The sequence below is a fragment of the Asparagus officinalis genome, chromosome 10 (genome assembly GCF_001876935.1).
Source record: "Asparagus officinalis chromosome 10, Aspof.V1, whole genome shotgun sequence".
NCBI classification, from domain to species: Eukaryota; Viridiplantae; Streptophyta; class Magnoliopsida; order Asparagales; family Asparagaceae; genus Asparagus; species Asparagus officinalis.
Genome location: NC_033803.1, coordinates 1,721,722 through 1,745,373, shown reverse-complemented (window position 1 = coordinate 1,745,373; position 23,652 = coordinate 1,721,722). Strand labels below are relative to the sequence as shown.

The following is a 23,652-nucleotide window of genomic DNA, read 5'->3' as shown; positions in this document are numbered from 1 at the left end:
CACACATTTGCCAAACACTCTACTATTGAAAATGGATTATAATCAACTAAATTTAACAAACACTTTCGGCTTGTAAACCACTTATTTATAATCCATTTGTGGATTATAAGCCAAGTAGATAATAAATCAAAGTTGCCAAACATGCTCTCAGTAGTCCACCTTGTTATCCTCACAATACTATTTGACCAATTTTGTCGATAAAGAATGACTAAAAGCATATTCAGGTTTAATGACATGAGGAAGAATATAAAGCAATCACAGAAAACGTAAAGAAACTTCAGCTGAGAACATGTGATCGCAGTCGAAAGAGGTGACTGACTGCAGTTTCAGCGATACGAAAAAGAAAAATACCCACGCGAACATATAAGATTACAGTCAAATTTGCAACCAGATATAAAATTTTCATGATTCCATCAACATTATAAAGACGATTGTACTACAAATATAGCTCACAGCTCAGTATTTTGTTCCTTAAGACTTAAAAGTGGGTTGAACCCTTCCACAAAAATGTGCAGCATGGGTATGTACAGTATCGGCTTTTAGTTCAGCAACCTTCATTTGACCGAATATTTCCACCATCAGTTCATGCATATTACTCTTAAATCCCTTGCGCTTTCACCTATTATAGGGGGGAAATGGCATCAGTACAGAAAGGATCACTAGTTGCCCGAATCCACAGGCAACAATCTTCTTTAGGAAACTATGCTGAAATGTATTTTCGCATGTGTATATGTTAGCTTTCATTGTTGATGATTACTGTTGTTGTTGAGTCAATCCCAGCTATCCCTCGTCCTCCTAATCGCCTTTTTCTGGGAGATTGCTTTTTTGTTCTGAATTCTTTTCTGCTCACTTGCAACCGCCCTTCAATCACGAATAAAATACTGATATTAACTCTCTGAAGCTTCACTTTCAGGAAATCAACAGAATATGATTCTCATTTTTAACAAACAATCTACTAGATTTGCAGTGTGTGTTATAGACAACAAAAGTAAGTCTTTATTGTTTTCGAACGGTTATTCAAAATATACCCTATATACACTACAGCAAAAGTTGTAACCTGTGGTACTTTTTTCTATCACCCTGCGTCGCATTTTCTGTCGCCCAAGTGGAGCGCAACACAAGTCAAAAGTGTAGGTAGAGCATGTGTGGAGAGGGTCTTTCCACGTGTGGAAATGTGACAACTTGCAACACATACATGTGTCAAGATTTGCAACACTTTTTGTCTCGTATGCCAAATTTCTTGTTTTGTCTGTCAACTCATGTCCTTTATAGGAATCAGCTTCCTACTTTCCCCCCAAACCAAGCACCACTTAGCTGAATCCCGACTAATATCCCACCAACTTCATAAGCACATATGCCCTTTTTATTTTTCTACCCACATCTGCAGTAATGTGAGTCCAACAAAAGTATTTAAACTGGTTCAATTCTTCTTAACTTAGTGACATGGGAGTATGGGACTAAAGAACAGGTCCATCTCTTGTTCAAGTGCTCCAATGAAAAATGAAGCTTCGTTTTCACTTTTATTTTATATAGTATCTAATGACACAAATGTGCCGTGGCCTGCGATATTTTTTTATTTGTGTCGCTGCTGTTTAATCATTTGCAATTAACACAACACTTCCACATGTGTCATCAAATAAGTGTGGACATATGCAACTCTTGTTGTAGCGATAGTATAATACTATATGCAGAATTTACCCTTAATGAGAAAAAATGCAAAAGGGAAAAGAATTATATTGCATACAGTTTTGCAATCCTTTTCTTTTGCTCTTCAGAAGGAGGTGGTGGGACGTATGATGCAGCATCAATAATTGCCTAATACACAAAACCAAGTTAGACAACACAGAAAAAAGAAGATATGTAGTGAGTGAGTATGATAAAATAAAAAGGCAAAAGAAATGGACTGCTAATTTTTTTTAAAAAAAGGTCACAAGAAAAAAGTATTGCAAAAGAACCTGAAGTTTCTCCAATGCATCATCAATGTTACCCCTGAAGAAGAACATAAGAAAATAACCATCTGCTTTGGCAACTAAAAAGTATCATGGACAAAATGAAGGAGCAGTGGTTGAAATCTAACTTCTGTGTTCTAGTCTTCGTAGAGGATATCACAATCTCCCCATCTTTGTTGATACGATTCTTTTCCTGCAAACATATGATACATGGATTTCAAAATATAATCTGACAGCAATTATGGATTAGATGTTGATATGAAATCAAAAGATTCAGTCAATCACCATTTGAAGAATTCGCTCCCTGACTCGGTCACTCAGCCAATATGCCTGCTTCACATTAAAGCGCATATCTACTTTAGTGTTCACTGCAACATCAACAAAGTTCTTGTAAGATAGCACACAAGTTGAAAGAAAATAGAGCCACAGTTGATAAATTGAAATGAAAAAAAGGGAAAAAGCAAATATAGTTTGAGAATTTGACATGTGCATTGCAAAGCATCATGAAGATTGACTTTTGCCTTTTATATAAAATTCTATTATTAAATAAAAATGGGTTAAGTGCGAATAAACTCCCTCTCCTATGGCCCAATTGTGGACAGACCTAAGTAGTTCCATTGTTGCAGAACTACCCCTTAGTGAATCTCTTTGACTCATTAAGCCTTAGAAAGAAAAAAAAACAATTTTTTTGACAAATATACATCCCGAGGGTAAAAGAGTAAAAAAACAATCAGGGGGTGTGTTCTCAATTAGGTGATAGCAAACGTGGTCTATCCACAACAATAGCACTGCAGGGGGTCTATCTGCAACTGGGCAACAGAAAGTGGGGTCGCAACAATAGAACTACAGGGGTCTAGCAGCAATAGAACTACAGGGGTATAGAACTACAGGGGTTTATCCGCAATTGTGCGATGATATAGGGGTCTATCTGCAATTGGGCGATAGTACAGGGTGTCTATCCTCAACAATAGAACTATACAAGGTCTATCTGCAATTGGGTGATAGTATAGGGGGACAATCGGCAATTAGCCCAAATGCCCAATAATAATAATGCATCAAAGAAATTGAGAAACATGTAAAGATCAACTAAACACAGAATCAAGCAGATCAACCAACATGGTTAAACCTTCAAGATAATCATTGGAAAGGAAAAACTTAAGGTCCAACAAGTAGAACTTCAAAATTGTGTCAAGATAGTTAGCAGAAACATAAAATTAAAATAAAAAACTGTATTACTTACAAACATCGATGTGATATTTGTTTAGGCAATAAAAAGTGATGAAGACATAGGGTAAACGTATTTAGAAACAGTAGTTAAAGATTCAGCAGTAGGAGAAAGATAAGAACTTAACCAACCTTTGTTTACATTTTGACCGCCTGGCCCTCCGCTTCTTGCAAAACTAACAGTAACATGGTCTGAAAAATTGAACAATTTGTCAATGATAACCAATTCGATGGTTCTACTATCTGATGTTGCTTGATAGCCATCAGCAATAGTACATCCAATATTTCATATAATATGTTCTTCCTCTTCTATAAATTTTCATTTTTCCTAACTGTCAGTACACATTAACCAACTACACAGTTGAGTTTGACAATCAAAGATTAGAGGAAGCAAACATTGAGATAAAGAAATTATATATTCATATTTCCTGCAAAAGGTTGCTCAAAACAATCAACAGTAACATGGTTTGATAGCCAATCAAAGCAAATACTTTACACTCATTCTCACATTGTTAGAGAAATAAATGCCTTCTCATTAAATAATCAGCTGGCATAATGTTCGGATAGACTAGGATTTAATTGATTAACTAATTTAATAGCTGGTAGTTTTACATAAGTGGTTAGGATTTTGAAATTAATTTGCTGTTCAGTAAGGCTGAGAACTAATTACTCCTTTGGCCCTTCACTTGTAAGCTTCCCTCCTCTGGGACTCTTCTTTCTTTGGATGCACCAAGCATCAGAAGCCAACTGGGCTTCTTCTTCTTTATATCCCCTCACATTTAGTGAGTCAACTATTCACTTGATTGGAGTGACATGACCCTACAAAATAAGATCACAGATCTTTACAATGTTATTCAACAAAGACTTCCTATTCCCACTATGCAAGCTTCATTTTTCTAGTGATGTGCTTGATCGCATCAAGAAACTTATTGAAGGGCGCTTCCCTGCTCAAGCACCATCTTCTCTAACTCATCTCCATATCGTTCCAGCCATCAAATTATCACCACTGATTTCTGTAGTTCCGAAACATGAGCATGTTGTCCCATCCAAGTCTTCACAATGTCAGTGACAGTTGGTCCCAAACCTAAGCAAGTCCTTCTAAGCTACTTCCATTTATTTGATCGCCTCCAGTGTGTCCTTATTTATCTTTACCAGATGTCATCTTTCTCAGTGTTAGAAAACATTTTTAGGTCAATTATTTGAGAAACATAGTATTCATTTACAATATCATGAAGACAAATGAGGCAAAGAGTATATTCGATGAGAAGAGCTTGTAGATGATTGAAGATGCCACAAAAGTGAACTGGTGTAAATTCCAGGATCAGAATTTGCTGTGATTGACTATTTATTTACTTATCAAGTACCTTTTTTGTTGATTTTTGTTAGAATCTAGAACTAATTTGACTTGTTAATTTGTCAGGATTGTATCAGGTTAGGGAACAAATTTGTACATAGTTTATTTTGTGCAAATTGGTCGCTTAGTTTGGACTAGTTTCAAATAATTGTTTTTAATATGTGAAGCCTATAAATATGGCGACTATCTAGAATGTGTATTTCAGATGATTAAAAAGGACCAACAACTTGGTTGCATCAGGAAAATATGTGAGGTCTTTTGGTAGTCAAGTTTTAATCATGTGTCGTGCGACAACGATAATCTAACCTTTTACTTGACTGTATCTACATTTATTGATGGAAGAACATTATCTAGAACGAAACAAAGCTACAGCCTGCCATCTTCAACACAGGTGCAAGAGGTCTGCATTGTTCTCTACCTCTCTTGATAAGTGCAATTAATCACGTATTCAGAACGCTAATATCTCAAAATTTTCAACTGCTTAAAACTAAGTACACCTTCTCCAAATAATTCAAAAATGCTTAACACCAAATTACACCGTAATCAACTAAACAGAAGAGCAGCGATTTCCTAGATACCCCCTATAAGTATAACTCCAGACCAACAAATGATCGAATACTTGTTAGCCAACCTTTATGTGGTAATTGTGTGAAGGTTTGAGAAACATAATCACAGAGGTAACCCAACTAGCTATCTGCACTCGAGCAAACTAAAAACTAAGGGCTAATTTCAAATAACTATCCTGAACTTTGGGATTATTGCACATAACCCCCTTGATCTTCGGGTGTATCAAAAAAACGCCTGGACTCTGAACTTTTCTCACCAGGCACCAGCCCTTCACACGTAGTTCGCAAATAACTACAATTTCCCCGAGAGAGAAAAAAAAACCCCCAAAATTCAGGGGAGGAGGCACGTTGCCTGTAAATGACAAGTGACAAAGTTTGGATTTCTTTGGCTAAAACGATACTTGTTGTGCGCCGCGGAAGTCCCAAAATAGCCAAAACAATAGCACACACAAGAACAAAATAGACCACAATGCACACAAGCCAACCAATCACAGCAAGAACACAAGGTATACGTGGTTCGGCAATGTGCCTACGTCCACGGGGCAAGGAGGGGGGAGTTTCACTAATAGAAATCAAGGGGAATACAAATTAGGGTTACAAATCTTACCCAAAACCCTCAAACAAGATCACTTGATCTCTCCAATAGACTCCAACAAAAGAAGCCCTAGAAAATCCCCTTTGGCAGCTCAAAATCTCCCTTGCATAAACCCTAGAACAGATTTGGGGTTTATATACAAGTTACAAAGAAAACGGGTCTGGAAAACCAACTTAAACCCAAAACCCAATAGTCGGTCGACCGCAGCACCACTGCCGGTCGACCGCAAAATATCCCGAGGTCCAGTCTGCTCTCTGGACAATTCGCGGTCGACCGCAGCGCCTCGCCCGGTCGACCGCCCAAAGTCCAGTGGCACACTAAGAGTTGTGTGCACATATCGGTCGACCGCAGCTCCACTGCCGGTCGACCGCCCAACTTCCAGAGGCATACCTCTGACTTTTCACCAACTCTACAATACTTTAGTTATTTGCAAACTACAGACGGGGGTCTAGGTGAAATAAGGTAAAGTTCAGGGGGGGTTTTGTGAAGTTGACCCAAAAACCTAAACAAAGTAGCTCCATTATCCAGATAGATATAAACGAAGTGTATCCGTAGGCCATATTTTTTTCCTCATTCCTTTTTCAGTCAAAACGTAACATTTACACAATAATAATCTTGTCTGCAGCTAAAAATCCCTAATCGCAAAGCCAACCCAAATTAATTAACTAATTGCACCGCTCAACTGGGTTTGATCAATAAATGACGACGAAGTGTTCGTGGAAATGGGGATTACCCAGAGCGATTTTGGGGGCGGGTTCGGATCCGGCGGACTGAGCTCGCTCCTCCGCGTCCTCAAGGACCTGCTGCATCTTCGAGAGCGAGCGAGACCTTCTTCTTCCCTCCTCCTCCGGGTTCGGATCCCGGCGCACCGGATCCGGCCCAGCCCGACCCGGGCCCTAATCGGACGGTGCTGGGGACGGAATCCGAACGAGGAGAGGCCAGGGAGCGGCGGAGATGCGGCAGGAGGTGGCCCAGGAGAAGCGCTCCCGAGCAAACGGCCATTGTTGTTGCTTGACAGAGATTGCCGCGCTCGTGGGCTCGGGCTCTGGGTTTTTAGTGAAAATTTTGCCTGGGGGGTGAGGGGACTGATTGCAGCCAAAAAACCCCCTTTAGGGTGGTTTATGTATAAAATAAAAAAAAATGAGAAAGGATTTTAGTACTATTGTCCTATTATTAGGCGGTTTCTATGGGGGAATTATTTTTTTACTTTTTTAGGAGCTTTGCTACATAAACCCAAAATACGAGACTAACAGTGGGGACAGGTAAAGTGTCCCCTTCTTATTACATAATAAGGATTGGAATGGTGTTCTGTTCTAATTCTAGCGATCTCTTAGGGCGCTTTTGGTTCAAATTTTTTTCATGGAAAGGGGGGAGGAATATGTCAGCTTTCCCCTCCCCTTTCCATGAAAAAATCATGAACCAAACGCGCCCTTAATGCTTGTTGTTATTATTGTATTATGTATAATTGCATTTGCTTCCAGACGATCTCTTCCTCGCCATGTATCTTCCATGTCATTCTCTGTTCTTTAGGCGACGAGCTATGAGTTGTTCGTATGAGACGTATGTTCCGTAATTAGTGCTTGAATTATCTGTATTGGGTGTAAAATAGATTCGAGCCATATACAGGCGAAAAATGTTAGATTTTTTAGTGGCCCACGTTTTGTAAAATCGCCTTTAGTGGCCACGGTTTTATTTTTAAAACATTTGATTATAACAGCTCATGTTTTATTTCATGTAATAAATTCCTATTGGTCGATAAGTTGAGATTAAATTGTCAAATAAAGGCTCACGTTGACGGAACGTGGGGATGATTGTTCTATTTAAAGTCTTGGTCCTCTCTCTACCCATAGTGTGATAAAACTTTCTCTTCATCAAGAAATTTCGGAAAAAAATCAAGAGGGCTAAGAGAGAGAAAACTCAAGCCTTCAAGGTTGTTCATCTTGCAGTCAATTTCTCTTCAAGTTTCAAATAACGGATCAATGTACGTTTTCTTAATTAATTGTTCATTGTGAAAATCATTTGTTCTAAGATCTTGGTATTATCAAAATATGAAAGATTTGGAGTACTAGTACCAAAAAAACTCAAATATAAATCTTAAAAAAAATAAAAGTGAGAGTTAGGATGACATCAATAGATGAATAGTAAAGCTTTAACGAAGATAAACACTAAAGGGGTGGTGGCGCAGTTGGCTAGCGCGTAGGTCTCATAGCTAAATTTGAGTAATCCTGAGGTCGAGAGTTCGAGCCTCTCTCACCCCAACTTTTTATTCTGGCGGCCAAAATCCGCTGTCCATAGACCATAGTTTCACTGGTTATGCATCTGCTTATTTAATTGTTTTCCTCATTTTGCAAGATGATAGAGAGAGGGGAACGTATCTACGTTTTCAAATAATGCCCTATGATTTTTAATGAAAAATAAAATCATTTTCCAAATAAATCATAGTCGTTTTTCCTAGTTCTCAAATTCCTAGTTTTCAAATAATGCCCTATGATTTTTAATGAAAACATAAATTTATAAGCTTTCATAGAAATGTACATGTGGACACACATTTTCCGTGCTCAACTATCTCAACTTCATTTATGTTTACCGACAATCCTACAGTCTGATCACCTTCATCCTTGATGATCTCCAAGGGCTTGTCCGTTTACATGGAAATAAGTATGAAGTAGTTAAAGTAAAGATGTAGAGACTAAAATATTTCTGACACTTTTTTAAATATTAACGTGGTGCCCACGTAAAGATTCAGAATTAGTTAAAACGTGAGATGCTTTAGGAATAAGATCAGACTTCGTGTTATGTGAATATTTTCTATTTCTAAATAAAATCTTATTATTGCTTTTTCTCCCTTCCTAACAATCTCTATAAGGAACGGCTAATATCTAATTATGGCCGCTGAGATTCCTATTTGAATCATTTTGACAGCAAATAATAAATGAAGGGTTCTAATAAATATAGCAGCCAGATTCCTCGCTATCCTATCAAGGGTCCCAGCCCAACCCTCAGCCCAGCCATACACTGCTTTTTTCTGGCCCAACCTTATTTTCTGAGACCATAATGATCATTTTGTGGGGCCCACTAACCCATTCCATTTGTTCCTCAAACAAAACTTTTTTCTAATTCCCCCCCAAAAAATTCCCCAAATCCCCGATTCCTCGGACAAAATTTTTAAACCGACACATTTCATGATTTAATTGCAAAAAACGTCTTGTTTCTATTTTATTTATAAAAACCGATCCAGTTGGTTGAAACTGAGTCGGTTTTTGAAATTTTTTTTCCCAAACTTCACGGGAGTTCAACTCCCGTGAAGTTTTGTTATGAGAAAAAACTTCACGGGAGTTCAACTCCCGTGAAGTTTCGTAAAGTTTTTTTTAAAAACCGACCTGGTTTCAGCGACAGTGCTGAAACCATGTCGGTTTCTCTAAATAAAACAGAAACGGGTCGTCTTTCACAATTAAATCATGAAAAGGGTTGGTTTTGAAAATTTGTCCCCGATTCCTCTGCTCTCTCGAGTCAATCCTCTTCGCTTCCGTCTTTTTCTTCTCCAACGAAGAAAATAAAAATAAAAAATAAAAATAAAAACCCTAACCCTAGCTCAGATACAAGGATGAAACCCTAGCCCTAGATCTCCATCGGCCATGGATCACTCCAAGAACCACCACCTCGGCTCAAACAAGGGTCAGCAGAGCCATCCGCAAGAGCCCGCCGTCCACCAACCCAACTACAACCCCGCCCTCCGCCGCCACCGCAGCCTCAGCCGCCGCCGGCGCCGCCGCAGCCTCAGGTCTACAACATCAGCAGACACGACTTCCGCAGCATTGTCCAGCAGACTCACCGGAACCCCACGCGGAGACCCGCCGCCTCCGCCGCTCCTGCGCCGCCGGCGCCTCCGCCGTCGAGAACCTCCGCCAGCCGAAGCCGCGCGAGGCATGAGGTTGCAGAGGATCCGGCCGCCTCCGCTCACTCCGATCGCTCGGCCGCCCCTCCTCGGTTTCAAAACCCTAGCCCTAACCCTAGTTTGAACCCTGGGTTCTTCTCTCGCCCTAATCCTGTAGCCCAATCGCCGGTCTCCGCTTACATGAAGTATCTTGAAAGTTCTTTACTTTACTCCGATGGCCGGCCGCCAGTTCCATCCCCTGGGCTTCTGCCGCCCCCTCCGCCGCTACAGTTACCACCTTTCCCTTCACCGAGAGCAAACCCTAACCCCAACCATAACCCAAACCCTAGTCCACACCCGGGGTTGTTGCCGTCGCCCGTGCCGCCGTCGCCGAGCTCGTTCATGAACCTACTGTCACCGAAATCTCCGTACCCGTTGCTTTCGCCGGGGTTCCAGTATCCTCCGCCATTGACCCCCACGAACTTCTCGTTCCCGCCCTTGTCGCCGGGGATTCTGGGCCCTGGACCTGGGTCCCACCTGGCCCCCCCTCCGTCTCCTGGGCTGTTGTTCCCGCCATCGCCCTCGGGGTTTTTCCCTATATCGAGTCCGAGATGGAGGGACATGTAAGGTTTTCTGTTAAAAAAAAAAGAAAGAAAGAAAGAAAAGAACAAGGGTATGTATCTCTTACTCCCCCCCCCTTCCCATTTTGTATCAAATTAAATTGTTGACAATGTAACATATGCAATTTGTTATGAACAATGACTGGTAAATTATAGGTTAGTTAAGGAAAGAAGGGAACAGTATCCATTGGTTATCAGGAGCAAATTTCATTTTTCACCTTTATGCTAGCTACATGCATGTTTGTGACATTGTTGTTGAATATATTGATTTATCCAGTCAAAGAAAAGCTTGTATAGGGTAACACTTGTATAACCGACTGTCAAACTTGCACTTTTAGTTACTAATATCCTGTCCTGCAAACTTGTACAACAACTTGTGCCATGGCAGAGGAGAATTCTTGTTACTCTGGTTTGTTGGTTTTTGTTGTTTAGTTCATTATATGTTGCCTCGACTTGTAGGACTTCATTGGCTAGGGGATGCTGCAGATGTATTTCTCGGCTAGAATATTTCTCTGCGGGAGTGTCTGATTGTTTCAGCTACTGCCACATATTCTCTGATTAGTTGAGGTTTGAGAAATATTACCCTCTATTATTTATTTAATTTCGGATTAATACTATCTTTACACCTTCAATTTTGCTTGATGTCTTCCTGAGTAAACCATTCGGTCTTGACGCGGTACACCTCTATCCTCTTTATATGTATCTTCCTCTTTTGTTTTTCTTTTTTAAAAACTGTGCAAGCCTATAAGGTTGTATCTGTTTTCTTTCTAATCAAAAAGTTATTGTACCTTCAATGTATAATGCTGACGGGTTAGAGTTCGCAGGTTTTACGTATATGTAATAACTAGGCAAATTAGATATTCTTTGCGTTGTCAAAGCAGTGAGGTTTTATTTGAATGCATTAATACAACTTGTAGATATAACTTATAATCTTATATTAATGCCGATTTTGACGCCAAAATGTTGGGCTTTATGCTGGTTTGGGTAGTAATGCGATTTTGGTTAACTTTCCATAATATCTTCGAAGTTTCAATTTCTTACAAGTTGCTACATTCAGGCCAGTGTAGTATCATATCACTTGGTATTTGAAGACCTTCACGTTAAAGAGTAATTCACTATTCAAATTTGTATCCAACATATTGTTCCCAATCTTTTGCTGATTGCAATTCTTAATGTTGCTTTTTATTAATTATTGTTGTACCTTGAGATAATATTAGTGCCTTCATTATGATGTGTAAAAATGGATGTTAATCACTGAAATTGCACTTGATACTGACTATCAATGTGCCTTAAGTATGGTGGCTGAGGTATCTGATTCTCTTTGTAGGTTCTCACTTTTCAACCTGCCCAGAAAATTTCCTTTGAGTTTGAATGCATATTCAAGTTTTCTTTGTACAATTTTCTCAAGGAGGGGTTCTTAAAAGAGCTGCCTTTTGTTCTATTTAGGAGCTCTTTATTTCTTGGAACCACACCTTTTCTGTACATGTGTCACAAATTACTTCAATCATCCTCGATAGTTGTACTTTCAGCAACCTTACTCTTGCCGATGATACTTTTGTTGCTATATAAATTTTCCGTTGCATCATATAGATGATATCCTCTTTATCGTTATTGGACATGTCAGCTTTAAACTAGAAACATATTGGACTGTTGGAGAGATCAATATGTAGCTTGCAGTGCTGAAACTTACAGATCTTTTGGTATGTAAACCTGTGATAATCATCTTGCTAGGAGCTTCTCATGATGTTGTGTTTTTTTTTAATATACTATATGATGACACTTCCAGCTCGCTGTTAGCTTTTAATTCTGTCGATATTAGTTATAAGGACGGGAGTTTCTTTGGTGCTCTTTTAGCATAATATTTCCCATGTATGGAGCAATAAAGTTAGTTACAAGTACTTTTAGAAGTGCATGGTTGTAAACTTGAAGTCTTGACAATTTACAGTGCTTGTGAGAGATCTGGTGCTGAAGTTGTGTTATCAGGCGTAATAGTATGTCGTCTCGATTTTCACTCAGTATATGCTAACCGTAGGCTGGAGGTGCAGCTGCTGTAATTTCTCCAAGTTTCTTCAGCTTTTTTCGCAAGATATTTGAAGTTTGATGCTTTCTCTTGTGAGCTGTAACATAACCTTCCATTGATTCCAGATGTATGATATCTTTTCATCAGATGATGACAAATCGTAGGAATTGAATTCGGGATCACTTTATAGGCAAGTTCATCTATCCACTGCTTCGTTTCGAATTTATACGAACGCAGGGTACATAAAACAGGAGAATCAAACAGCCGTACGATATGAAACAAAAAAAATTATCAGACAATAATCAAGATGGCCTGCCGGCAAACTCCAAATGCTGCCTGAAAACTAATAATTCCTTCTTTTTTAATCTTAAAGGCCGCTAGTTGTACGCTGACACTTCAGCAAATACAAATTTTGCGTGCGTATTTCTTTGTTCCTTTTTTTTTTTTGGGAAGAACAATGAAACGGACTAATTAGCTAACTAAATTCAACCATTAGTTTTCGTCAACAAAAGTAGACAATATTCTAGTTTTCCCATCAAGGGCAATGATGATACAGACCCGTCACCATAATAGTAATAACAATAATGTCTTGATTTCATATATCTTTCGAGATATATTTTTTATTCCTAACAGATTATACGTACAATATTTTGCTTGTACACGCCATCTTGTTCTTGTTGTTGAGTTGTTTTCATGTCACTTTTATTCTGATGCAATGTAATAATTCTAATTTTTTTTAAAATAAATTTTGTTGCCCCTTGAGATGAGATGAAACACAAAAGTTTTCATATTTCATGGACTAATAATTAGCACTTAAATAACTTACGGTTTCCATTCTTTGATTTATACTTACTTACCTTAGGTAGCCCTCGCACACCCAGAAATTTTTAAATGTGTATTTTCTTCAATGCAAATGTACGTGAGAATATTCTCATATAACACACGTATATATGATAATTTAAAATTCTTTTTAACTCTTAATGTTTATTGATTTTTCTGTGAAATTTATTTTAAATCAGCTTGATAATTTTAAAGTCGGGATTCGAATAGTTAAGCAACGTCTAGTGGTTTATTATGTGTATGGTTCGCGAAGAAGTATCGTTTATGAATATGATTCCTGAATAACTGCTAATTATAAATATTTATTATGCATATGGTTCTGAATAAATATTAACATCGCAATAATGCAATCTAAAAATACCAAAAAGTCAAAGCCATCGGATGATCGAGATCCACTGAAAGTGGCGCATGAACTGCCGCGTTCGGGGAAAAATAAATTATGACCCTTACGCCAGCCTGTTTCCATTTGATTTTTTTAAGAGGGAAATTTCGTCTTGACTCCTCTAATTTTATTATGGTATTTTATTACGCCCCTTAGACGGACTACGAATTTTACGAGAAACACCAAAATTTTGCGCCCTTGATTCTCTCGCACGTCGATTCTGTTAATATTACAAGAAGAAAATAATATATGTAATGTAAAACGAAAGAATCAAATAAAAATTTTCCAACAACTGCAATATTCTTCCCATGAGAGAGGATTTTAGTCGGAGGGTGGGGGAATCTTAAAGAACATAAACACACTCACACGGCACGAGAATCAAGCTTCAGCGACCGACTGAATACAAATCTTAAAGGCGGCAATAACAATGAAATATTAAACCAGAAGGGGGTTAGTCACCTAGAACTTAAAATTAGAACTGGGATAATCTGTGGGATAAAATTTCAAGGTGTTAGTCACATAAAACTAAACCTAGAACAAAATTTTAAGGTGTTAGTCACATAGAACTAAAACTAGAATAAAATTTTACAGTGTTAGTCAAGCAGAACTTTAACAAAACTAGAATTGGGATAATTGTACAAAATTATCCCACTTTTTTATTTTTCTATACAAAAATGAGAGTTCTAGTCTCTCAAATTATTCCAAGTTTTAGCTTGGAACTATGTGGTAAAAAACTAGAACTCGTATTTATTTTGTTATTTTTTATTTTTTCTTTACTTATTTCCTATTATGATTATCACCATCATTAGACCATCATCATAATAATAATTGACAATATCTTATAGTGTAACCAAAAGTTATTTAATAGTAACGAACATTCTTGTAAGCAATTATCAATTAATAATAGTAAGTTTAAAATTTAATAGTAACGAACATTCTTGTAAGCAATTATCAATTAATAATAGTAAGTTTAAAATACATAAATAGTATTTATATCTTCAAAATGCATAAATATATACTTCATGATTATAAAAATTTATCCCACGTTATTTTATCAAAATATCCTGCTTCACAAAATTGTTCCTAGTTATCCCACTAAAATATCCCACTAGCGAAATATTATTTCACTTTAACAATTATCTCATTTTGCATGAAAATGTCCCAATTGACTAACACCCCCGAAGAGAACTATTGGATAAATTTTACAGAACTCTCCAATCTTTGGAGGATTTCATATAAAACCCCATGAACTGTTTTTAACTACACTGAACCTCGCTCAACGTACGGGTGTCTCACAAAATCATTTTCCTATGCCCCCCAAACAGTAATTGTAGTAATCAACATCTTTCATCATTTAATACACAATGAAGGAGTTGAGAAATCCTCAGAAACTTCCAAATTTTTCTATGAGTGCTGCTACGGGGACCCAAAATATGGGACCAAGGGAGGGGACAAGTGATGTGTCTCCTTCCTATTGCATAATGAGTTGGCCATGCCAACTCATTATGCAATAAGGAGGGGACATCTCACCTGTCCCCTCTCTTGGTCCCATATTTTGGGTCCCCGTAGCAGCACTCTTTTTGTATATATATATATATATATATATATATATATATATATATATATATATATATATATATATATATATATGGTGAGGTTCTAATAAAAACCTCCTTAGCCTAAAAACTAAAAACCATTGTGGGTCATTAGATCTATCTCATCCAATGGTTGAGATTAGAGCTTATACTGCAGTGAATCCAGATTCAGTGATGGCAATAAATACCATTATTAAAGAGTGTAATAAATTTGTCTGCCTTTAAAAAGTGCAATAAATGTTATTATTTTATTCTTCAAAAAACAAACACCTCACATAACTGAATCTGGATTCACTGCAATAAATGTCATTATTCTTCAAATAACAAACACCTCACATAACTGAATCTGGATTCACTCATACTTGTCTTCGTTTTTTCAACTAGAAATCCTCACCCTATATATGAGTGAATCTAGATTCACTATAGTGAATCCAGATTCACTGGAGTGAATCGAGATTCACTGGAGTGAATCGAGATTCACTGTAGTGAATATCGATTCACTGCAGTGAATCCAGATTCAGTTATGTGTGGTGAAACTGGATTCCCTGGATTGAATCTGGATTCAATCCAGTGAATCTGGATTCATTGGTTATTTGTTGCCCCTATTTATTGCACTCAGTATAGTAATGATATTTATTGCACTCTTTAATTGCATTTAGTGCAATAAATAGGTTTTTAGTTTTTAGGCTAAGGAGGTTTTTATTAGAACCTCACCCTATATATATATATATATATATATATAATCTTTCTGAGCTATTTGTTAGGGTTATTGGTTGAGAGATTGAGAGATTTGTTGGTGAGATTAGTTGGTTCGTTTGAGCGATTTGTAATCTCAATTTGTACTCTCCTTCTCTATTAGTGAAAACCCACCCCCTTCTTGCCCCGTGGACGTAGGCAATTTGCCGAACCACGTAAAACCTTGGTGTTTGTGTTTTGTTTGGTCTTTCTCTCGGCGTTCGTTGGTTTGGTTTCTCAAAGCATCAGTCACAACAAAATATATATATATATATATATATAGAGAGAGAGAGAGAGAGTAATGAGTATCATTGTCATAGGAGGAGATTTCCTCCTTGACGCCTATGTGGCACAATTCACATCATCCTCATAAAGTAGGAGAGAGTATGTGAGTTGGTGGAGATTTGTGCCTATTTTATGAGGATGGTGGGAATTGTGCCACATAGACGACAAGGAGGGAAATCTCCTCCTATGACAATGATACCCATTTGCGTACGTTGACTTGTTCTGAAGAATATAGTGGTATAAAGCAAAACAAGTTTCAAAACAGGGACATGGAAGCAATTTTCCTTATAAAAAAATGCTGACTCCTATCTATATCAAATAGCGCCATCCATTCCTTCGGATCATCCCCTTTGAGAGATACTTCTTGACAATCCTACAATGGCATCGAAAGTCCCACAAACCATAAGGTGCAAAGGTATTGTATACTCACTGCTTCATCAAAAATATTTGATGACACGTAGAATGTTCTGATAAGATTTATGTTCACGTTATTTAGCCGCAATCTGTTGGGGCCCTGAAGAGCCATTAACTGTGGAGGAGATCGAGGTGGAGCCGCCTCGGTCGTCGGAGGTCAGAATCCGAATCCTCTGCGCAAGCTTGTGCCATACTGATCAGTCTTGTTGGAAGGGCTACCTTGGTGTAAGTACTGCTCTCTTTTGGGTTAATTAATTTCACAATAGCCCCCTCAATTTTGGAGGGCTTCTCACAAATTAAACTCCTCTGAACTTTATAAACTTTTCTCACCGGTCTCCCTCACCTAACGCAGCCACTGTATCCAAGAGTCTTGGGGCATGAAGGAGTTGGGTAAGCAGTACTCTCTTATCTTATCTCCCTCAAATCTATGATATTTGAAAAGTTAAAAATGTAGTATACAGTAGAATAAATTAATTTGACAACGAATTTCGTTTACGTTTATACTTCAGTGTCATCGAAAGCGTGGGCGAAGGCGTCGACGGGCTCGACGAAGGGGACCTGGTAATGCCGAGCTTCGTGGGCGAATGCGGCGACTGCAGAAACTGCAGCTCGAACAAGACCAACCTCTGCTTCAGGTACCCGGTCGCGCTGGACGGGTTGATGCCGGACGCAACGGCGAGGATGTCCGTGGAAGGGAAGAAGCTCTACCACCTCTTCAGCTGCTCGACCTTCGCTGAGTACACCGTCGTCAACGTGAATTACGTGGTCAGGGTCGACCCCAGGCTCGAACCGAGTCATATCAGCCTCCTGTCCTGTGGGTTCACTACTGGATTTGGCGCGGCGTGGAAGGAGGCGGGGGTCGATCGAGGCTCGAGCGTCGCGGTGTTTGGGCTTGGAGGCGTCGGAATTGGGGTATGTCTTTCGTTGCACACGGTCGGTTTGGTCGGTTTTAACTTTTTTTCCCCCTTGAATTATTTACTTATGTTAGGCTCGTTTTGGACCTAGAAATACTAATTTTTTTTACGGTTTTTCTATAGAGTGTCCATGGGCACTCTATAAAAGAGGAGAGAGATAGAGAGAAATGAATGAGGAGGGGATGATCCCAATGCAAATTAGGGGTCCCCCTCTTCATTCATTTCTCTCTATCTCCCTCCTCTCTTATAGAGCGCCCATGGATAGTCTATAGGAAAACCGTTTTTTTTATTAATTATCATTTATTTTATTTATTTTTTATTTTTTTAGGCCGTTGCGGCAGCTAAGTTGCTAGGAGCGAGCAAGATCATTGGTGTAGATTTAAACGATAAGAGAAAAGAGAAGGCAGAGTTTTACGGAATGACAGACTTCATAAATCCAAAAAAAAATGACGGCAAGACTACTGTCGAAATTATAAGGGAAATGACTGAGGGCGTTGGTGTTGATTATAGCATTGAATGCACCGGAGCTGCAGCGGTCACCAGTGAAGCGTTTGAATCTACAGTAATGGTAATTATCTGGAAAAAAATTTATTATGTGCAATTAAGTTGATCAAATAATGAATGAATAGTTTGATAGTTAACCATCTAGCTAGATATTTGCTCATGTTCGACTGAAAAAAATATATCATTTAATACGGGTATTTACATATTGGATTAATTTTCTTATCAAAATATATAATTTCTTAATTATATACAGGGAAGAGGGGTGACTGTATTGCTTGGAGTTACCCCGGAGCAACATGCATCAGTAGACCGCACGGCACTTTTGTATGGTAGAACAGTAAAGGGAGCCCTTTACGGAGGAGTAAAACTTCGATCTGATCTTCTTTCGATCATTGGAAAATGTATAAGTAAGGTATGTGACATGGAAACTATTATCCATTAAGGTTGTTTTGATAATATATATTATCCATATAGTTTTGTCGTTGCAGATAGACCCCCAAGTTAAATTTTCTTGACTCTTTTACCCTGCGAGGGACCCATTAATTCATCCAAGGACAATATCGGTCAAAATTTCGCCAAGAAGAAAAGAGTCAAGAAAATATTAATCTAGGGTGTCTATATGCAACAACGAAACCGCAAGGGTGGTAAGTTGAAAACAACGATACGACACGGGGTCTATGTGCAATTAGCACAAAATGATATGTTTGTTCTTGAGCTTGGCCCAAGATCCGAATGAACAAATTAATCAGGATTTTTTGCCCCCCTTTCCTTTCTAGCAGGAGATCAAACTTGATGAGCTAATAACACACCGAGTTGGTTTGGATGATATAAATCGTGCGTTTGAACTGATGAAGGATGCTGATTGTCTCAAAGTAGTTATCGAAATCAGTGATATGTAGGCGATTTATGTTGTGGTACAGATTTATGAAGCGCATTGACATTGTGTAACATGTTTGGATTTCAAATAAACTATGTTTCTGTGTTTTTGTATCTTCCTCTCTATTAACAAATTGCGTAATTCTTTGAGGGTGTTTGGGGGAATTTATTTTTCTCTGTCAAACTAGCTTTTTAATATCTACGTGTTTGGTAAAATATCATATAAGTTAGCTTATAAGTCTCATTTTAAAAAATGGTATACATAGGCTTTTGAAAAACTAGCCTATAAGCTCATCTGAATAAGTTAGTTTTGACTAAAATAATTATTATTTTGCCCAAATAATTTTTATATCATTTTTATCACAAAAACTAAAAAGCAAGTAAAAGCTAACATAGCTGATAATTTTTACACCATCTAATTCACAAAATTCCCTCCATATTAAGAGATATCAGAGTTTTTGTAGTTTTTTTTACTACTTTGGATAATGTCTTAGGAGTCAGTTTTTGGTTAGGGAACAAATCCGGCTCCATTCCAAATTTGACATATTTGTCTCCTCAATAATAGGGAGTCTTTTAAGGAAAATTTTGTTATTTTTATTTTTGGTAAAATTTGGGCCCTAGTTGGAGTTTTATTTATTTTCTATTTAAACAAAGAATTGTAAGCTCTAGAGTAATAACTTTTATTGATAAATTTCTCTTTTAATAGTTTATATATGGATTGCAACGAGCTGCTTGAATCTGAAACCCTAAGCATTCAACCCTAACAAGCATGATCGGCCATTTCCTGATTGAACCAACATAGCTGGCATCTTCCTTCTGCTCATGCAAGATGGTTCTTGAAGTTCTTCGTGGATTCATTGATCGTTCTCTATGGATTCAAAGAGCAAACTTTGGTGGATTCTCATGTTTATCACTTCCGCGTTGCATTAACAGCCATATGTTGAATGTATAGCTGATAGTTCAAATCAAGTTAATGAATCTCATGGTGGAAGATCCTACAGATGTTTTTGATAGCCTTGTGTCGAATGCATGGTTGATAGTTTAGACCAAGTTGGTAAATCTTGTGGAAGAATGAGCAACCTAGTAGCTATACCTTTTGGATTAAAAGCCTTTTAAAATTAATTCCTAGCCTGTGATTAAAGCACATTAAGTCTAGGTTGGGCCCGATTACTCCCAATATTTCTCTAAACTTGGATGCTCTGTGAAGGAATTGGCATGTGTATTGTCATTCAGTAAAGAGGGTTTCGCCTCTCCAGCCATTAGTGCAATTGATCAAAATTTACGGCCCAAGTGCAAAAACTAAATTGAGTTAAGGTTTGTGTTTTGTAATTGCATATGAGAAAAATAAGCTGTAAATGATGTTAATAGTATTTAGGCTCTCCTAGTTGTTACATCGGATAGGTGTAAGACCACTGCTTCAGAGTGGGCGCAGCTTATTTTGTTAAATGAGCCGTTGGCTCATATCCATTGCCCCGTTTGTAATTACATAAACCTAGTTGACTATTTCATGTGTGTTTTCTAATTATATAAACATGTTTGATTTTGTCTTGGCTTCTGAAACTTAAAGATGTTTATATTTCCTTGTTCTCTAGATTTTGTTACAGGTTTGTCATCTGAATCTGTAAACAATGTCAAAAGAGAGTAATAACTTTGATTAACTACAAATCTGATGAATTTTTTTGAATGAAGAACATTCACGTTGGAGGACATAGCATGCCCGTTATGACAAGTTTTTAGAATTTTTACTTTAAATCTTGATATCGAGATTTTTTTCCAATAATTTCAAAAGATTTTTTTTTTACTTTTTATTTGATGGCCATAGTTTAAAAGGATTTGCACATGATATTTTTTTAAAAAAAATTAAGGGAGTGTGTACATAAGGGGGAAAAATCAAATGCTTTTAAGCATTTATATGTAGAACTTTTCAAATATATATGCAGGTGGGCCTAAATTTTGGACCCAGAGCATTTTTGATAAGTTGTCGAAGTGGCTTACAAGTCACTTTTGCTGCTCATAAATCAGTTTGACATGTTTAGTTTAGCAAATGGCTTATTTTGACAAATCAGCTTAATTTAACTTATTATTTATTAACTAATTATTGGAGGTAAGTATAAATAATGGGAGTTGAATTAATTAAGAGTTCATTTAATAATTTTGCCTTCTAATATTTATTTCAAGGTTGCTGGCCCGTCTTTGTCCAGTCCGGCTTTATTATAATACAGAAAAAAAAAGTAAACATCTGGTATAAATTAAACAAAAGGAATCAATTAAATTTTCCAAAAAACTTGAGTATTTTAGACATATGAAATTAAATAGCTGCTCAGCTAACCCAAACCCATCTGTTCCTTCACGTCAATACCCTTTTGAGAGATACTTCCCATAATCGAAAAATGGCGTCAAAAGAACCCCAGACCATAAGGTGCAAAGGTAAGAAGCGATTAATTTTAATTATCATATTTATGGTTCGGAATAAACCGCTCGTATTCAAAATGTTCTGATATGATATGTACTTACCGTAGCCGCAATCTGTTGGGGGCCCGGGCAGCCGTTAACAGTGGAGGAGATCGAGGTGGAGCCGCCTCGATCGTCGGAGGTTCGGATCCGAATCCTCTGCGCTAGCTTGTGCCATACTGATGAAACCGGGTGGAACGGCTATCCTGTTGTAAGTACAGTGATAAAGGAAACAACCAAGTCCCTTTTGGGTAAAATTCACTATACCCCCTGTAATTTTGGCCGTTAATGAGGTAGCCCCACTTAACTATTTTAATTTCACAAGGCGCCCTTAACTTTGAGGGGTTTCATACATAACCCCCTAAACTTCTTCTATTCGCTAGACCTATTGAGGAATGTCTGCTTTAACCTCACAAAATAGCATGGTCAAATATATCAAGCACATGTCAAAAAAGGAGAGAATACCTCTCATAACTAAAAAAAAAGAGTGAAGCGAAAAATCTTTTCAATGAGCTTAGCGGAATAGAAGAAGTTAAAAAGGGGTTATCTGTAGAACCCCTCACAGCTAAGGGGTTTTTATGAAATTAATGTAGCGAAGAGAGTTATCTAAAAACAACACACTCAACGGGGGTTGTGTGAAATTTACCAGCCTCTTTCTTCATGATAGTTGGGCGTTAAAGTAATACGTTGTACACGTAAGGATTTGTGTCTAATTGTGGCGCGTTTTTGGGTTTCTGCAGCCGCTATATCCAAGAGTCTTGGGGCATGAAGGAGTTGGGTAAGCACCTCTAAATCCTGTGTTTTCAAATCTATAGTATTTGATTTGCTTCAAAAAAAAAAAACTATGGCATTAATTTGATGTGTTTTTGGAAATTATCATACTTATAAGGTTAATTGTGTATAAACCCTCTGGTTTCTTTTCCTTTCTTTTTTTTTGGGTAAATAGATCCCAGAGTAAAACTTTTTTGGCTCCTTATATCCTTTTTGGAAAGTAATCGGATCCAATCTAGAATTAATGACCCTCCAACGGATACTAAGAATTAATTTTAACCCAAAAGGTATAATTGTTAGTCCCAACTTCTATTTTAAATTCATCACTCTTTCTAAACTATGCTTACACTACAAAAGACACAAAAACGTAGATTTTCTTCATGAATCATCAATTTTGAAGAATAATTTAAAATAATTTTGAGAGACGCCTATTATACGACCTAGATTAAGGGATGACATGTAAGGAATTAGGGGTGAATTTAGGGGATTCAGATTCTCTCCGATTATATGGTTAATTTGAGAGAATCCAATTATCCTAATTCTTATCGTTTATTCCAACCTCAAGGAATGAGATGATGACCACGTAGAATTGAAGAAATTTTCACCGTAGACCCAATTCCATATTTAATCCTTAAAACCGACCCACTTTAAATTTATTTATGAGAATCGACCAACTTTGAGTTAATTACGGTACTAATCGGGGTAGCCAACCCCGACTAATTAGTAGCCTAATTACAAGCGGGGTCAGAGAGCAAGAAAGGTTTGCGGCTGCTAATTAGTCTACTAATTAGTCGGGGTTAGCAACCCCGACTAATTAGTATCGCAATTGACTCAAAGTGGATCGATTCTCATAAATAGCTTTAAAGTGAGTCGGTTTTAGGGATTAAATATGGAAATGAGTCTGCGGTGAAAATTTCTTCACGTAGAATTTCCACCACTGCCCAATTATATCGCGTCCAGACGTATGAATGATGAACTGACTTCATTTACGTTCAATCCAGCGTGATCGAAAGCGTCGGCGACGGCGTCGACGACCTCAGCGTACGTAGGAGAGGTAGTCATTCCGAGCTGCCTAGGCGAATGCGGCGGCTGCAGGAACTGCAACTCAGGCAAAACCAACTTCTGCCTCGAGTATCCGGTCACCTTAGACGGCCTGATGCCGGACTCGACTTCAAGAATGTCAGTAAGAGGGGAGAAGCTCTACCATCTCTTCAGCTGCTCAACCTTCACCGAGTTCGCCGTCGTCGACGTAAACTACGTCGTCAGGGTCGGCCCGAGGCTCCAGCCTGAGCACGCCAGTTTTCTGTCCTGTGGGTTTACTACAGGGTACGGTGCGGTGTGGAAAGATGCCAAGGTTGATGAAGGCGCGACGGTTGCGGTGTTCGGGCTTGGAGGTGTCGGAATGGGGGTATGTATGTCTTTGCTGTTTATTTATTAATTTATTATTATTTTTAATATTTTTTTAATATTTTTTTTGCCCAGGCAATTGCAGGAGCTAAGTTGCTGGGGGCGAGCAAGATAATTGGCGTAGATTTAAACAACCTGAAGAAAGAGAAGGCAGAGTTTTTCGGAATGACTGATTTCATCAATCCAAACAACAATGAGAGCAGAACCACCGTGGAGTTGATAAAGGAAATGACCGACGGTACGGGTGTTGATTACAGCTTTGAATGCACCGGAGTG

General features: G+C 38.1%; 3 protein-coding genes, 1 non-coding gene and 1 pseudogene across 5 annotated transcripts; 4 read left to right on the top strand and 1 right to left on the bottom strand.

Annotated features, from left to right (window-relative positions):
- LOC109826124 (peptidyl-tRNA hydrolase ICT1, mitochondrial) lies at nt 340-6,667 on the bottom strand. 2 transcript variants are annotated; one of them, XM_020393100.1, is made up of 8 exons: nt 6,422-6,667; nt 3,306-3,365; nt 2,235-2,317; nt 2,078-2,142; nt 1,956-1,989; nt 1,745-1,815; nt 758-861; nt 340-619 (listed from the first exon to the last, which is right to left on the bottom strand). In XM_020393100.1, exons 1-7 carry the CDS (start codon nt 6,495-6,497, stop codon nt 771-773), a joined length of 480 nt encoding a protein of 159 aa, XP_020248689.1. In that variant the 5' UTR covers nt 6,498-6,667; the 3' UTR covers nt 340-619; nt 758-770. The 2 variants fall into 2 exon arrangements, with proteins under 2 accessions (XP_020248689.1, XP_020248688.1); XM_020393099.1 differs by having other exon boundaries at nt 340-861.
- Nucleotides 7,859-7,946, top strand: TRNAM-CAU. The gene is given in 2 exon segments: nt 7,859-7,896; nt 7,911-7,946. It is a non-coding gene; the product is annotated as a tRNA-Met (tRNA).
- On the top strand, nt 9,147-11,062 carry LOC109825420 (protein HAIKU1-like). Its single transcript, XM_020392276.1, is given in 5 exon segments — nt 9,147-9,155; nt 9,311-9,514; nt 9,516-9,553; nt 9,598-10,235; nt 10,642-11,062. Coding segments are annotated over 4 exon segments (843 nt in total). The 3' UTR covers nt 10,190-10,235; nt 10,642-11,062.
- On the top strand, nt 16,406-18,895 carry LOC109825691 (alcohol dehydrogenase-like 1). The gene is made up of 7 exons (XM_020392560.1): nt 16,406-16,454; nt 16,536-16,678; nt 16,806-16,843; nt 16,963-17,365; nt 17,696-17,935; nt 18,125-18,283; nt 18,651-18,895. The coding sequence occupies exons 1-7, from the start codon at nt 16,418-16,420 to the stop codon at nt 18,768-18,770; spliced, it is 1,140 nt and encodes a 379-aa protein (XP_020248149.1). The 5' UTR covers nt 16,406-16,417; the 3' UTR covers nt 18,771-18,895.
- Nucleotides 21,062-23,652, top strand: part of LOC109825750 — a 3,406-nt pseudogene continuing 815 nt past the window's right edge.